At 43.1% G+C, this 16180-nt stretch overlaps 1 protein-coding gene across 2 annotated transcripts in view; it reads right to left on the bottom strand.

Moving 5' to 3' along the window:
• The window catches only part of TENM4 (teneurin transmembrane protein 4), an 813415-nt gene that overhangs the window by 205181 nt on the left and 592054 nt on the right, over nt 1-16180 (bottom strand). For both annotated transcript variants that reach the window (XM_066249328.1, XM_066249320.1), the window contains 2 exons: nt 8900-9070; nt 884-1098 (listed from right to left, as the gene is read on the bottom strand). In XM_066249328.1, coding sequence (XP_066105425.1) covers nt 884-1098; nt 8900-9070 — 386 coding nt within the window. The remainder of the gene's footprint in view (nt 1-883; nt 1099-8899; nt 9071-16180) is intronic.

Genomic DNA, 16180 nt, shown 5'->3' with positions numbered 1-16180 from the left:
CTTATTCTATCTCATGGAAACATGTCTGGAGGCATGAAGTCTAGGATGAGCACTGCAGTTCAACAAAGAAATCAGGGTGTCAGACTCTCTTTATTTATCTGTGACTCCACCCTTAGCAAATGAATCTATCTTTTACCTAAAATCTTAAATAACAACTGCGGCTAGAGACTGCATTTGGCCTGGGAATGTCTGCTGGATACCAACTGATTTATGTTACTCCAATCCCAGAGCTGAGAGGACCTTACAAAAGTCTGTTTTTTTACCCACTATGACTAGTAAGAAGTTAATCATCCTGGATGAGTTTATTCAAGTGTTTCTGGTGTACACGTGTCTGAGTTCATGTGAAACTCTGAAGGAGAGAAAGAATGCAAGTGACTAGGGAAATAACACTTATTCTGAACCAGGTCCTGCACTAGCTGCCTTCTAAATGTTACTCTTTATTCTTCACAACAGCCCTGCAAAGTAGGCATTGTTATCACCACTTGGGAGACTCGGAAACCTGCTCTCGGAGGATAAGTAACAGGCTGGAAGTTTCATAGCTGATAATGAGAGGATTCAAACTCAGGTGTGTCTGACTCCAAAGTGCATGCTTTTTTCTCTAGATTATATATCTCAGGGAATTTAACTTAGGAGTCTGGGTGACAGTAGAAAGACAATTGAGAGAGCCCCTAGAATTCCCTCCTCTTACAAAGCCCCAGTGATGTAACCCTGCTCATCTGAAAGGTATGGTCTGAGAGAGGCCAAACAGATGAATGTGCTATCAAATATCTAAAATCCCCTTCAAGCTGAAGGATGCAGGTTTAAGCGTTAGGCTTCTTGTCTTTGGGTTGAGAGTTGAGGTAGGCAGCCTGGAGATCAGCAGGGCATGTGGGATTCTGATTACCTGTGTATGTGAAGGAGGAAGGCCTTTTCTGCCATAAATGCCAATCAAAGCCGCCTTTCCCAGGGACACATTGAACTTCAGATGCACAGGATGGTCTATGAACACCTGAGATCTCCAGAAAGTGCCAGGAGGAATCTTCTGGGAAGCCCGTCTCCCCACATCGATTTCTCCAGAGTCTATAAAACTGTCCTCTGGAAAGAAACTACTGGGCTTTCCTAGCGAGACACAGGGAAGGGAAGACAAAAACATTACTATTAGACTCAGGCGAATCACACAGTGTACCCCCACGAGCACTCCCCTCTGCCAAGCACTCTTCTCTCCAATGGTCTGCTGCCAGCAACCCCTCCTCCCAAGTCCTCTACTGAGGAGTAAGAATGTCCAGACACTTTTTTTTCCAGTGATACTCAAATTTTTCTGCTAAAAATACTCATTCTTCCAAAGCAGTTTGGGTCCTCCCCAAGGGCCATCTGTTTACTGCATAATTCTACAGCTTGTTAAGATATATTTTGATCCTAAAAATATTCATTTGCAGTCACATGAGAATAACTCTGTGTGTGTGTGTATGTGTGTTTGTGAGAAAGTGTGTATGCTAGAGGGAAAAAGAAAAGAGGTGTTGCTATTAAATTTCCAACTAAGAATGGTTCCCTGGCAGTAGGAAACATGACCTGTGTGGAGTAATTCTGAGGCTGCGATATGTGGATGGGGGTTTTGTGCTGGGCGCAGGGGAGGGCTGGGGAAGACGAGGAAGGGGGTACCTGTGAAGGAGGGAAGGGAGGAAGGGAGGAAAAATGCTTCTCTGTCTAGGATGGAGGTCTCTGAATACCATTTTTGTGCTAAAGAGGGTAAGGTTGAGGCAATATCTCAAGTTCAGGCACAAAGCTTATGACATACTTAGAAATGTGACCTAGGCCCTTAACTCTGTAGATTGCAGGGGGTTGGGGGACGGTTAGGAGGAAGGTCTCTTGACCATTTCTGTCACCAACTGAGAGTGACTGCTTTCTGGGGGCACCCCAAGTGCCAGGAAGGAAGACTGCTTATCAAACTTCCTCTATTTAGTAATTAAACACATTCACATGTGAAAAATAGAAACTTTAACTTCTTGCCAGACATGTGAGGTCTGAGGAGCTCGGAGGGAGCTGGAGGCCGAGGGATGTTGGAAGCCCACCCTTAGGTCTTCCAGCCTAGACAAGCCAAGATCAAGTTGACATCTTTTTTGTCATCAGAAAGCACCCCCTGGGTATCCTGATTCCAAGCCTGCTGTGTGTGTTAGAGATGTTCAAAGGGACGATGTAGCGAACAAGAATCCATTTGTAAAGAAAACACATTTATGAGAACATTTTATAAAAAGCATTTGGGGAATAAGAAATTAAAATGTCTTTTTTTCCCCTAGCTTTGTAAGATTCCTTACAAAGCATATTTGATGCTGAAATGGAGCTTGGCAGGGCATTGTTGTAGTCATAAAATATTTTACTGTTTTAAATAATAAAATTCAATTTAAATGTTAAACTTCTCCATATGTTATCATTCCCTTATAAACTTCCAGGCAGAAACATCAGGTTTTTAGCTTCAAACCGTTAAATGTTATTTTAATTAAAACTATGCCAACAAAAAGAGTTAAAATGCATGCTCTCAATAAAAGTACCACTACTATTCTGTCATTAGCATGGGAAAGAGCTTGCATTCAATTCCTTTGTGGAAGAACTGTGCCCCAGACTTTTACCTTGAAAATGTAGACACACACAAAACTCCACATAGTGGTTCAAAATTCATAGACAGAAACCAAATTCGCAAAGCATTAAGATGGAAGCGAATTACTTTCTCATTCTTCCTTATCTGATTTCTGGGTTCCCAATACCAAAATCCTTTTCTAGTCCAGGTAGAAAACAGTATACCCTTCAGCTCCTAATTCTACTCAGGAAGCAGAACTCTGAGGGAGCACCAAACAAAAGCAGGATGAGCTCGGAGATTTTACTCCCAGAAACTGCATAGAAATCAGCCCATGACTGCTAATTCTAAGGACTCGTTTTCTTTGTGAGTAGGTGGGAATCGGAGCTAGTGAGATTGGAGAATGGCCTGCCTTCCAAGAATTTGTATGTCTGAACATAAATAACAAAAACTTCTCCTGCATTTTGGCACACTGTAGGAAAACCATGCACAGTTCATTTTCCCCTTCAGTGAGCATGTTTTCAGGAGACAGCTATTGTATTAGCTGCGTTCTCTAGCCTCACAGGTCAGGGGCTAAGCCCAGAGACTCTCTCTTGGCGTCTGGGAGCCCCAGAGGCATGAATAAGTTGGCTCTTACCCCAGAGGAGGGAGGGACAGAAGGGGAATGTTCATTTGTAGCTCTCTAGTATTTCACCTAAGGAGGCCCAAATGGGAGGAAAAAAAATGTCTTTGGTGTATATACAATGAAATCAAAATAGTAATTCTGGTGTAGTGCACCCCACCCCCACCCAGGACTTGAACTATTTTGGCTGAGGGCCATTCTGGAGCTTTAGTTCAAAAGTGACCTTGGATCGTAAGTTGTGCTGTCCAGATCTTCGGGGAAGAGGTCACATCCAGTCTAAAGGCAATGTCTGAGAGGGGAAGAGGATCCCCATCTGGGAATTTAACCTCTATTTTTCCTCCCCTTTGGCTCCCTGTGGTCCCCGGGACTAACCACAGGGATGAGATGGGGGCTTTTCAGGAGAAAGAGCTAGAGCCTGCCGAGTGCCTTTGCCTAATGGGAGAGCGGCACGAGATGGGAGACTGGCTGGCTGGGGGCTGTTCTGAGCGAAACCACTCCCATCCTTTCCTTCTTTTAAAAACCTCGGACTGGTGTCCTCTTTCCAGATCCTACAACCCAAGATTCCTTGCTCTTAATTCTGAGCACCAAACTGTGAGCAATAGGACAGACATACCCTACTACAGAGCACAAGCCACCAATAATGGAGGAATGAAAGAGGGTGGAGGGCAGAGGCAACTGGAGAAGAAAGTCCTGTGCACAAAATTCTTTGTATCCCTAAGTACTTCCTGGAATATAAGAGTAGCAGCAGTAGTAGTAATAATGACTAATAATAATAATGTATCATTAGTAGTAGTAATAGTAATAATGACTAATAATAATGTATCATTAGTAGCAGTAATAGTAATAATGACTAGTAATAATAATGTATCATTAGTAGTAGTAATAGTAATGAAGATAGAGGTAGTAGTTTTAGCGATCGTTTATTAACCTCCAACTATATGGTGAGCACCTTCAGTTAGTTCTCCCACTATTAAAATGTATATACTGAGGCTCAGAATGCTTAAGAAACCATTGAGAGATGAAGCCATTTGGGGTTCTCTTTTATTTATTAGACTGTGGCTTCCTAGAGCATTGAATTGATGAATGAACAATTATAATTCTGCAAAGACGGTCTCAATGGTGGCAGAGTGTGCTGAGCCTCTTTAAAAGCAAGGGTCCAGCCCTGGCCGGTTGGCTCAGCGGTAGAGCGTCGGCCTAGCGTGCGGAGGACCCGGGTTTGATTCCCGGCCAGGGCACACAGGAGAAGCGCCCATTTGCTTCTCCACCCCTCCAACGCGCTTTCCTCTCTGTCTCTCTCGTCCCCTCCCGCAGCCAAGGCTCCATTGGAGCAAAGATGGCCCGGGCGCTGGGGATGGCTCTGTGGCCTCTGCCTCAGGCACTAGAGTGGCTCTGGTCGCAACATGGCGACGCTCAGGATGGGCAGAGCATCGCCCCCTGGTAGGCAGAGCGTCACCCCTGGTGGGCATGCCGGGTGGATCCCGGTCGGGCGCATGCGGGAGTCTGTCTGACTGTCTCTCCCTGTTTCCAGCTTCAGAAAAATGAAAAAAAAAAAAAGCAAGGGTCCAGTTTCATGCACAGTCCCAGCAGGCTACACATCAAGGCCAGACCAGATGGATCCAAGGCCCATGGATGGACTTCCTGGCATCCTGAGGTACAAGAAGTTGACAATTTTTATGAAATAGGAACCTTCCAACCAACAGGCCTCAAAGTCAAAGGTGACCGTCAGCATCTCAAACATTGCTAAGAAGGACACTATTCAATCAGTGGGTGTCCCCAGAGGCTTAACAACAGTACAAAGTACTTAACTCAGAATTAGAAACCACTAATAGTACAATTAATTTCACAAGGCAGATTCTACTGATAATCGCCCTTTTCTTTGTAAAAAAAAAAACACAACACAAAAACCAACTCAGGCTTCCTATCGCAATGCTGTGCAAAAACACAATCACGTCTATAAAAGAAACTTTTCTACAAACTTCTGAAATGACTGGATAGCTCAGTAAAACACGAGAGATTTAGAAGAACTGAAATTCCATGCACGGTCCAATCCCAGCCTTTACTTCGCTCAGCTGAGTTCTAGCTACATAGGTTCTAAATTCCTAACTGGCTAATATTCTCTCCCCGCCTTCCACCTCTTTTGGTTCTTTTCAATGCAATAACTTGCACAAAGAATACTTTAGTTTCCTTAGCAACTGTTTGAAATTTATTTGGTTATCAAAATAAGCTGTTTCATTTTGGAGAGCCCAGCTGAGCCTGCGTGGAGCAATTTGCATGGTTTGAACTGATGGGCAATTTTGATTTCATTGCAGAAAGAAGAAAATGCTATCCCTAGCTCACCAATTCAACCATTAGAAATGCTTATTTATTCATCGCTTTCCCCCACCTCCTCCATTAATGCATAACATAAGTTCTTGTGGCTTTACTTGAAAACACTGCTGTATTTGGTTTCTGTCCTATGACAACCCTGAAATGGTTCTAGTCACTTTGAAAATAGAGTACATACTGCAGTTTGATGTTATTCTCAAAGACAAGGCAAACATTTAAGATACTGGTTTGTTGTGTTTCATTTCCATTATTAGACAATATGTATCCTTTAAAACTACTCAGGATCTCTGAGCATGAAATGTTAGTTTGGGTTTCTGAGATTCTAACAACTGATGTGGAATGGCTTTGATGTTTAATTGACAAAAAGAAAGGAACTGATATTTGTTGAGTGCTTTTTCACCACTAGCCTGTGAAAAAAATATATAAGTGTCATCCTTGTTAAACAGATGAGGAAACTAAGGCCAAAGGAGATGGAGTAACTGGCAAGTTAACAGAGCTGATAAATAGCAGGGCCAGGAACAAACAGTGGGCTGGCCCCTAGGCCCATGAATCCTCTCCCGTCATACCCCACTGCTTCCTCCATCATTGTGGAACAGGGTCTCTAATCCCAGCTCTGCAATCAGCTGTCCTCTTTGATACTCTCAGAAGAGACAGGAAATATGCACTCACATCAAGGTTAGCAACTTTCCTCCTCAAGATGTGTCTAAGGAACTAGAGTTTTAACATCACAGAAAAACATAAACTGAATAGACATTGGTTTGACCAGGGCAAAAAGACATTATGAACAATGTGGTCTCACATAAACTATAGAAAACTTTGTCCTCTTTTTTTCAGACTGATGCATTTTTTTTTTTTTTTGGTCTCAGTAATTGTTTTTGATGCTGACCACTCTCCAGCACTGCAGTAGGGGTCTAGACACAGGATTTCCATTTGCATTAGTAATGACAGATAATCTCTTTAAGCAAAAATACTCCAATTAAAGTAAACCAATAAGCTGGTACAATTTTATTTTGTCTCTTATCTGCACCTCCTGCTCCTTTCCTAAACAACCCACAACTTAATTTCATTAGAGTGAGAGATTTCAGATACATCCAATTCCTGTTTAAAGAATTCTTGATAGAGATCATGGAGGGAAGAGAATGCATTCTGCTAAATGAGACTCTTTATCAATAGCTCTAGGGTTAAACATATCGTAAATCTGCATTTGTACGTGCTGATCTAAAGACAGTCTTCATTTTACGGTATTCACCTATGGCATCAGGCACGATAAAGTGGCTTCGGCATCACAAGCCAACAAGCAGAACCATGGACAGGGCCAACTTGAAAAAAAATTCAGAAGAGCCATCTGTTTAGTCATATGATGATTCTATTACTAATCTCATACGTACAGCCTGCAAATTAGAATGGATCTTAGAGATAATCTAGCTCAATAACTTCCCTTTAAAGAGAAGGAAAATGAAGCCCAGAAGGTCTATTCAAGGGATTTGCTTAAGGTGCCATCACAGGTCAGTGGGCAGCAGCTGGACTTGAATTCAGGGCTCCTGACTTCTAACCCAGAGCTCTTTCCATGGCCCTTTGTGTGAGCTCCATATCCTAATAAGTGTAAATTAGGCAAGGTTTTAAGTCTTCAAATCTTTGTAAAGGAGATGGGGCTTTGCCTCTCAAATAGTAGGCAGAGGCTCTTATTTGGCTTTGTGAAAATAACCTCTGTTCAGTTCCCTTAAAGGTGACCACAGGTAAAAAGTTGATTTTGGCTTTCAAGATCATCATTCCAGAGGTCATGAATAGATATGCCAACAAGCATACGCTGCTCTGTTAACCAAACTGATTCTTGAAAGGCAAATTCTTGAAAGGTCAGAGAAGCTCAGAAGCCACAACCTCAATGTTAACTGAGAGGAAAGGGATGATGTAGGCCAGGGGTCCCCAAACTACAGCCTGCAGGCCACATATGACCCCCTGAGGCCATTTATCTGTCCCCCGCCGCACTTCCAGAAGGGGCATCTCTTTCATTGGTGGTCAGTGAGAGGAGCATAGTTCCCACTGAAATACTGGTCAGTTTGTTGATTTAAATTTACTTGTTCTTTATTTTAAATATTGTATTTGTTCCCATTTTGTCTTTTTACTTTAAAATAAGATATGTGCAGTGTGCATAGGGATTTGTTCATAGTTTTTTTTTATAGTCTGGCCCTCCAACGGTCTGAGGGACAGTGAACTGGCCCCCTGTGTAAAAAGTTTGAGGACCCCTGATGTAGGCAGTGAGGGTTGGAGGCAGCTACGACCACTTTGCTGACTGAGGTAAGCCGGAGCGATAAAGCAGCTCATAGCGGTGCAGGAGAACAGATGGCCACACAGCCCAGGATGACTTCCAGACTGGCCCATGGGCTCAGACATCTTTCCTGGTCAACCAATTTTTGTGAATTTGTGTCACTATTAGCTGACAGTAAAAGAATCTGTGTTGATGGCATGTAAGAAAGATCCCTAAGAAATTCAGAACATAGGTCTAATGATGTCCCATTTAAAAATGCCAAACTCCAAATGTCACCACCATTTCCATCAGTGATAGAAAAATACATTTGTGTCTCATTATACAATGGGATTTCTCATCCACATCTCCTTCAGGATCTTGTAACCATAGGGCTAGCAGGAAGGGTAACTTGAGATAGCAAGAGCCCTGGAGTCACAGAGACCTGGGCTCAAACTCCAAACCCCACTATTTACCGGTTGGTGACTCTGGCCAAGTCACTTAATTAATGTGATCTTTAGTTTTTGCATCTACAATGGGTATAAGTAATTATACTTACCTCACAGAATCCCTGTGAGGATTAAATGTGAAATACTCTTGGAAAAATCTTTGAAACATACACATTGTACAAACACTAATGATTGTTGTTATCGTACATAAGGAAACTAGGGATCAGGCAAATGAAGTGACTTGCTTGAGGTCACATGGTTGGTAAGTGCTAGAACACCTGTACTGGTGTTTCCACTGAGCCACAAAGTTCCAGTGATATTTCAATGACAACACACCATCTCCCCACCTCACCAAGCCCCACTCCCAAAGATGCCCATTCACCCCCTGAGGGGACCCCAGAAGAGCTTGTCTGGATGCCACAAAATTGAAGATGGCCACCCCAGCAGTATGCAAGCCCATAATGCTTCCCTCGAGGCATGAAATGGGATACCACAGAGCACTATGAGCCCTGCCCAAGCCCTGTTATGAGCTCAGTGACAAGGATCTAGGATGGAGACAGAGATGGACTGGCAGCCGGCGTGGAGTGCAGAGGGATGGAGGAAGAGCCAGAGCATAGAGCTGTGAGTCAGGCACATGACACGCATCATGGAGGTCTCCTTGGTTCAAAGGCAGACACAGAGGACTCACGACACGGACAACATAGCAACCCTACCTTCTGTGGTTCCTTTGCCTTTCCTGTCAGGGATCTCTAACCCAGTGCCCCCTGAGGGATACAGGGAGACGTCCGTTGGCACAGGCCAACTGCTGGCTGTGTCCTCCGTGATCTCATACATCTGCCCCTCCATCGGCTGCAGGTGCCAGTTTAGGCCAAACAGGTGCATGGCTGTGGTGAGCAATGAGAAAAGTCATCTTTTTCTGCTGGAGGTGGAAATGAAACTCCCGAGCCATAGGGGAGGGCAGGCGGGGTGGGGAACACAGGAATTCAGGTCAGTTCAGGTCAACGAATAGCCCCTGAAGAGAGCTCTTGCAGTGCTGAGCCCTACATAGGGAACAGGGAGGGGGCACAGAGATGGCCAAGGCACGGACCCTGCCCTCGAGGACTCCCAGTCTAGTGGACCTGGGAGGGGGCAGGGCTGGGGAGTTTCAGAAGGTCTAGAACTTGTGTTTTAATTTAGGGAGGAAATTGCAATTTATATCACAAAGGGTTAATTTTCTTAACATAAAAATAACTCCTACAAATAATAGCAAAGTCTAACAACTCAGTAGGAAAATAGGCACAGGGACAGACAATTTACAGAAGAAATACAGCTGGCTCTCAATTATATGAAAAGACTCCTGACATCACTCATAGTGGGAGAAATGTGAATTAAACTTTGAAATACTATTTTTCACATATGGTTTGGCAAAGATGAAAAAAGGTCGAAAATATACAGTATTGGCAGAGAGCAGGAAACAGGCAGTCTCATACTTGGCTTGTGCAAGCAAAAGCTGGCAAAAATCGGAGGGAAGGCAATTTGACAAAAGTTGGCAAATTTAAAATACGCATACCCCTCACCCTGGGACTTAGAGGTTCCAGTTCTAGAAACTTCTCCTCAAGATATATTCTCCAGGCACACACATACTAAATGATGTACTAGACTTAGCATTAAGGTTGTTTACTGCAGCACTGTTTGTAGTAGCAAAATATTAGAAACCAGTCCATCAATAGGGGCTAGAGAAGCTATGGTCACACAACATACCATGCAAGCGTAACAAAGAGTGAGGGAGCTCTTTGTATGTATTTTTCTGAAGGGAAAATTATAACATGCAGAACAGCATATTTGATATACTACCAGATTTGGGTAAAACAAATAAAGAAAAAAGCCAACATTTCTATCTATAGATATAATATTTCTGGAAGGATATGAAAGAGACTGGTAACAGTGGTTGTGACCTATGGAGGAAAGAGACACTAAGGAAAGAACAGAAGAGAGATTTACTCTTTGTTGTATAGCTGTTATACATTTTGGTTTTGTATCATGTGTACATATTTGTTTAAAAAATATTTTTCCAAGGTGTAATTGCTGAATAGTCTTGTGCAACAATCTTGATGGGACCATAAGATGCTGAAGAATGACCACAGTCACTTGAAATACACAATACTGGGTAAGGCTAGGAAGCCTGTTGCCAAAGTCTACTACAAGCATCTATATAAATCCTTTCTGGGGATTCAAGACTTGAGCCTTGGCAATGGTCCACACTCACCCTCTGGGATGGCTACCCTGATTCCCCACATTCAGAGTTAAGTACTCCAGGGCCTGGACTCCCACAACACTTTGTATGTAGTATCACGCCTTTGTTCAGCTGATGAACTTTCTTTCTTTCTTTCTTTCTTTCTTTCTTTCTTTCTTTCTTTCTTTCTTTCTTTCTTTCTTTCTTTCTTTCTTTCTCTCTTTCTCTCTTTCTCTCTTTCTCTCTTTCTCTCTCTCTTTCTTTCTTTCTTCTTTCTTTTTTCTTTTTGTATTTTTCTAAAGTGAGATGCGGGGAGGCAGAGAGACACACTCCCACATGCGTCTGACCAGGATCCACCTGGCAAGCCCACTAGGGGGCGATGCTCTGCCCATCTAGGGCCTTGCTCTGCTGCAATCAGAGCTATTCTAGCGCCTGAGGCAGAGGCTGTAGAACTGTCCTCAGTGCCCGGGCCATCTTTGCTCCAGTGGAGCCTTGGCTGTGGGAGGGGAAGGGAGAGATAGAGAGAAAGGAGAGGGGGAAGGGTGAAGAAGCAGATGGGCGCTTCTCCTGTGTGCCCTGGCTGGGAATCAAACCCAGGACTTCCACACGCTCTACCACTGAGCCAACCGGCCAGGGCCTGAATATTTACTAATAGCCCATTCTATGCTGGAATCTCTGGCTGATTCTGGAGAGCCAGACTGAATCAGACAGCATTGCTTCAGTAAGCTCCCAGTCAAGTATGGAAGACAGGTAATCAACAAAATCTACTCAGAACGACTAGAAGGCCCAAAGGATGGGATGACTGAACTACCCAATGGGCCGTAAGAACACAGGGGAGGATCTACAGAGATATGAAGGCCCATAGTAATTATGTTTACTGAGGACCCACTATGTGCCAGGCAACACACTGGGTAGTTTGTATGCATTCCATCTAATTCTCATGACCGCCCTGAAACTCAATTTACAGATGGGCACATTACGGCACAGAAAGTTAATTAAAATTATAATTATAAAACTATAATCTGTTGAATGCTTATCATATGCCAGGCATAGTGCTAAGTTAAGAGCAGTAAATGTAGTATTTCCTTTAATTCTCATAACAATCTTAAAAGGTGAGTATTAATGATCCTACTTTACAGGAAAAGAAACTAAGACACAATGACATCAATTAATATATGAAAGGTTAAGTGGCTAACAAGTGGCAGAGTCTAGACTGGAATTCAAACTGCTCAAACCTGAGATCATATACCTTCAGTTTCTCTGGCTGAAGGCCCAGGCTCTACCCACTTCACCATACTCTCTGACCAGCTCTATCTAGCAAGGTGTGTGAGGTTACAAAGACATCCCTTTTAACATCAAGCAGCCTCTAAGTCTTTTACGTGCCCTTTTCGGTAGCAACATTGGGTGCTGTGAGTTAGGAAGTTGTGTTACCTGACCCCAGTTTGTGGATGGGTCCATTGATGATCGTCTTGAGAAGCCGTGTGACTGCCTTCAAGACATAAAACACTGTAGAGGAGGCTGGGACCCAGCACATCCTCCTGACTTCTAGTCCAAACACAAGCTACTCAGGGAACAGCCACAAGTCCGTGTGTACTGTGGTAACGGAAACAGAATTGGACCCAATGCTTTCTCTTCAGGGACCGTGGTATCGGAGAAAGTGTGAGGGACCAATGGTGAGAAAACGGATTTAAAATCCAACCTGCCACTTTCCAGCCACAGTAGTCTCACCTGAGAAATGGGGATAAAAATCTTTCAAGGGATTGTTGTATCATATAAAATAAAATACAGCAAAGTGCTTTATAAATGGTGCATATACGGGATTAACTGTTTTATACGCATTAGGCATTAGGATTCTGACACTGATGATAATGATCAAATAGTAGCTCACATTTATTGAGTACTTTTTAGGTACCAGACACTCAAATGCTTTACCCTGCTGTTGACTACCCCTGTGGAGCTGTAGATATTAATAAAAGTTAACTTGCCTGGAAGAAGTAAATACTTGGCTATTTCCAAGTTTACATTTCTGCTTACCTTCTTATGTTTTAGTCTACATATTGGCATCTCCAAGGTGATGGAGAAATTGTGTGAACTGTGGACAACTTAGACATATGCAGTTAAATGTGCAGCGCCTCTTTCTCCGCTAGAATCAATGATCTCATCTAGGTGTGCAGAAGCGCGGTCTTGTTCAAAGGTCATGAGCATGAACTAATCTCAGAATGAACAGAACTCTCACAGGTTTGTGAAGAGAAACATATTTACTGTCAAAGCTTTCTCTTACTTTTAACAAGATGCAAAAGCAACTCCTTGCTTAACATAATACACTGGAGGAGGGGAGGGGGAGAAAACCCAGCAGAAATCATGCTACAGGTGGAAATGATCACAAGAGCTGGTGTCCCTGGGGAGGTAAGGAGGGCAGGAGCTTCCCAGCTGCAGGGGAGGCTGCTGACCAAAGGCTTAGAGGTGCATGTCGGCACTCCCTTTCGGCTCTACCCTGGCAGTGACAAACAGAGGCCCCACGCTGCTGTGAGGCCAGTCAGTCTCTGTGACCTGAAAACCACCTGGGAAAGCGAAGCTCTGGATCCAACTCAGACTGGGACCCTCTGCAAGATGAATCATTCAGAAATAATTTAGGAGGCTGGTGCTGGGGGCTGGTGGAGAGGGTAGAAAGCAGAGTCACCAACACTGGGCTGAGAACAGCTGGAAGGGAGGATTTAGAGGAGCAGGATGGTGTGGAGTCCGAGATGCGAAGCTCTAGTGATGCTATCTTAAAGCCAAAATAAAAGGGACCCTTAATCTGTGATCCAGAGTCTTAAACGGAAGTCATGCTCCAATGTTTTACTGAATAGTTTGGTGGGTGGTTCATTTTATGGTTCTGGGTTCTAGGGGAGGGGAAGAGAGAAGGAAGAGAAATAGATACAACACACTCTCAGCATGCCCACTCTTCTCTGTCCTGGATAATAATCAAAATAAAAAGAGCAACACGAAAGTTGGTATCATTTGAGTGGATTCTCAATACCAAATACTTTATTTACATTATTCAGTTGAATCTTCACATAAGGATAGGTTGAAAAACATTGCTGGAGAATGTATACAATGAAACCGGAATAGAAACCAAGCTATGATTTAGTCAGAGAGGTCAAGTAAGCTACCTAACACCACAGAGCTGGGATAAGACTGAGGCAAGTTTTAGAGTCAGAAGCCTGTGTTCCAAATGATCTAAAAGTTAACAGCCACGGATCCAGAAAAAGCTAAGAAATAGAAACGGTCCCCTCTCCAGCCTATTTTGAGGATGGACCAGACCACGGAAGGAAACAATATAAATTTAATCACCATATCCCCCATTTCCTGAGGAATGCATGGTAACTACCCACCACCAATGTACATCACAGGATTATGTAAATGACACCCTGCAGTTTGTATTTATAACTGTGTGAGACTCCTTGAGTACACTAAAAGTGGTATAAATAAGAAACTTGATACTGGTTTTGCCTTTAAACTAGTTTGTAATTCAATGAAAAGGTGAAAAACACTACAGAGTTCAGGGCAAGGCTGTGGAAAGGCAGGGCTTCACAAGATCACCCACGTTGGAAAGTTGATGATATCTGAAAGCCAAGGCCGGCTGGAGGAACGCTCCTATTCCCTCAGCTCTGGTCAATCTGATCTGAGGGCTGACATTTTCCAGTCGCCTTTTCCTGCCCAGCAAGACAAGAGAGATGGCTGAGAAAGTGCAAGCTCCATCCTGACATTTTAAAGAAAAATGTTCAATAGACATCCAGATATTGAAGGCTCCCCGCAGCACCTGGCCAGCAGGAGGCAATTAACAAAGTCATTATGCAGGAGTCCCCAGTACAAGTACAGGAGACCTCCCCCCACTCGCATCTGTAAATTAGCAGTTCCAGGTACTGACTACAGATGGTTATCACCACAACTCACTCTTTACTCAGCGGCTTTTTTGGTTTCAAAAGGCAATGGGAATCAACTCAGCTGCACAGGTACCCACTTCTCTGTCATCAAATATTAGTGTTTTGTTTTTTTTTTAAAATAGCATCACTTGTTTAAAATGTAAATCACTGAGGCTCTGCCCAGTTGGCTCAGTGGTAGAGCATCGGCCTGGCATGTCGAAATCCTGGGCTGGATTCCTGGCCAGGGCACACAGGAGAAGCGTTTCTCTGCTTCTCCACCCTTCTCCCTCTCCTTTCTCTTTATCTTTCTCTTCCCTTCCTGCAGCCAAGGCTCCATTGGAGCAAAGTTGGCCCGGGTGCTGAAGATGGCTCCATGGCTGCCACCTCAGGCACTAGAATGGCTCCAGTTGCAACAGAGCAATGCCCCAGATGTACAGAGCATTGACCCCTGGCGGGTTTGCCAGGTGGATCCTGGTTGGGTGCATGCGCAAGTCTTTCTGCCTCCCTGCTTATCACTTTAGAAAAATGCCAAAAATAAATAAATAAATAAGTAAGTAAGTAATTAAATAAATATCTATATATATATATATCACTGAATTCTTTGACTTATGGTCCTCTGATGGGAAAAAAACAAAAGACAACACAAAACCAATATCACAGTTTCATCCCCGAGGTTCTATTCCTGCTTTTGCTACAAAGCTACAACATTTGAAAGTTCAAAACCATGAAGTTATATACAGAGATGTATACTGTAGTGTAGCAGTAAAAATAAAAATAAAAAAAAGAATAAAAGAAAAAAAAAGAGGAAGCAACCTAGATGTCTAAAAATAGGAAATGACTTAGCTAAAATATGATATAAGTAATGAATGGAATACAAGGTAATCACATTATAAAAATAACTATGACAACCAGCAATGAGCACAAATGCTTATAATATAATGTTAAGGAAAAAAAGGACACAGAATTGCATGTTTTGCTGACTGCATCTCTATAAAGCCAAATATACATACAAAAAATATAAATAAAAAAGAATCTGAGAAGGCATAGATAAAATGACATCAGGCTTTGAGCAGTGGTAGGGCTATGGATAAATTTCCATTACTAGTTTCCAAACTCACTTTAATGCTGTTTTACATTAAAAAGGAAGTTCTACAACTTGGCCTCGAGCAATCGGTAGAAAAGAAGGATGGTAGAGCAGAGGGCAGAGACTCTAACTTTGCACACAGGCCACACGTCAGACACTCAGGCAAGGGGAACTTGTACATTATTTCATTCAATCCTTACTTACACCTTCAGAAAATTCTAATTCATTTTATACATGAAAAAAACGGAGTCTCAGAGAGGCTGCATGGCTTGCTCAAAGACACTTTGCAGATGGGAAAAGAGAGAGTCACATTTGAACCCAGATCCGACTGGTTACAAAGTCCAGGATCTCGTCCTGGTTTATCACACTGCTGGTGGGTCACAATGCCCGAAATTAAGTTAAAAAAAAAAGGTCAGAGCCTTTGCTGACAGCATAGCCAGGATTGCTCTTTTGAGATGGTTTGTTAAGGGGCTTTCTTCTCAAGGACAAAGCATGAGGCCCCCCCTCCTTCCCCCCAGGCATGGCTGATCCTCACAATCAAAACCACATAAACGCAAGAAGTTGGCAGAGTCAGTCTTCAAGTTCAGCTTTCTCCAAGGCAGAGTTAGGTCATATATTAGTTTCATGACTTTGGGCAAAATTACTTAGCCTCTCTGAGTCTCAGTTTCCTCCTGTGCAAAATGAAGACAGTAATATCCACCTCAAAGGATTAAATGAATTAATGTATGCAATTTGCTTGGAACCATGTCTGACCCATAGTAGAAGCTCAATAAATGGCAGCTGTCATCCCTGT

The sequence above is a fragment of the Saccopteryx bilineata genome, chromosome 1 (assembly GCF_036850765.1).
Source record: "Saccopteryx bilineata isolate mSacBil1 chromosome 1, mSacBil1_pri_phased_curated, whole genome shotgun sequence".
Taxonomy (NCBI): domain Eukaryota; kingdom Metazoa; phylum Chordata; class Mammalia; order Chiroptera; family Emballonuridae; genus Saccopteryx; species Saccopteryx bilineata.
This window is presented reverse-complemented; position numbering and strand designations above follow the sequence as displayed.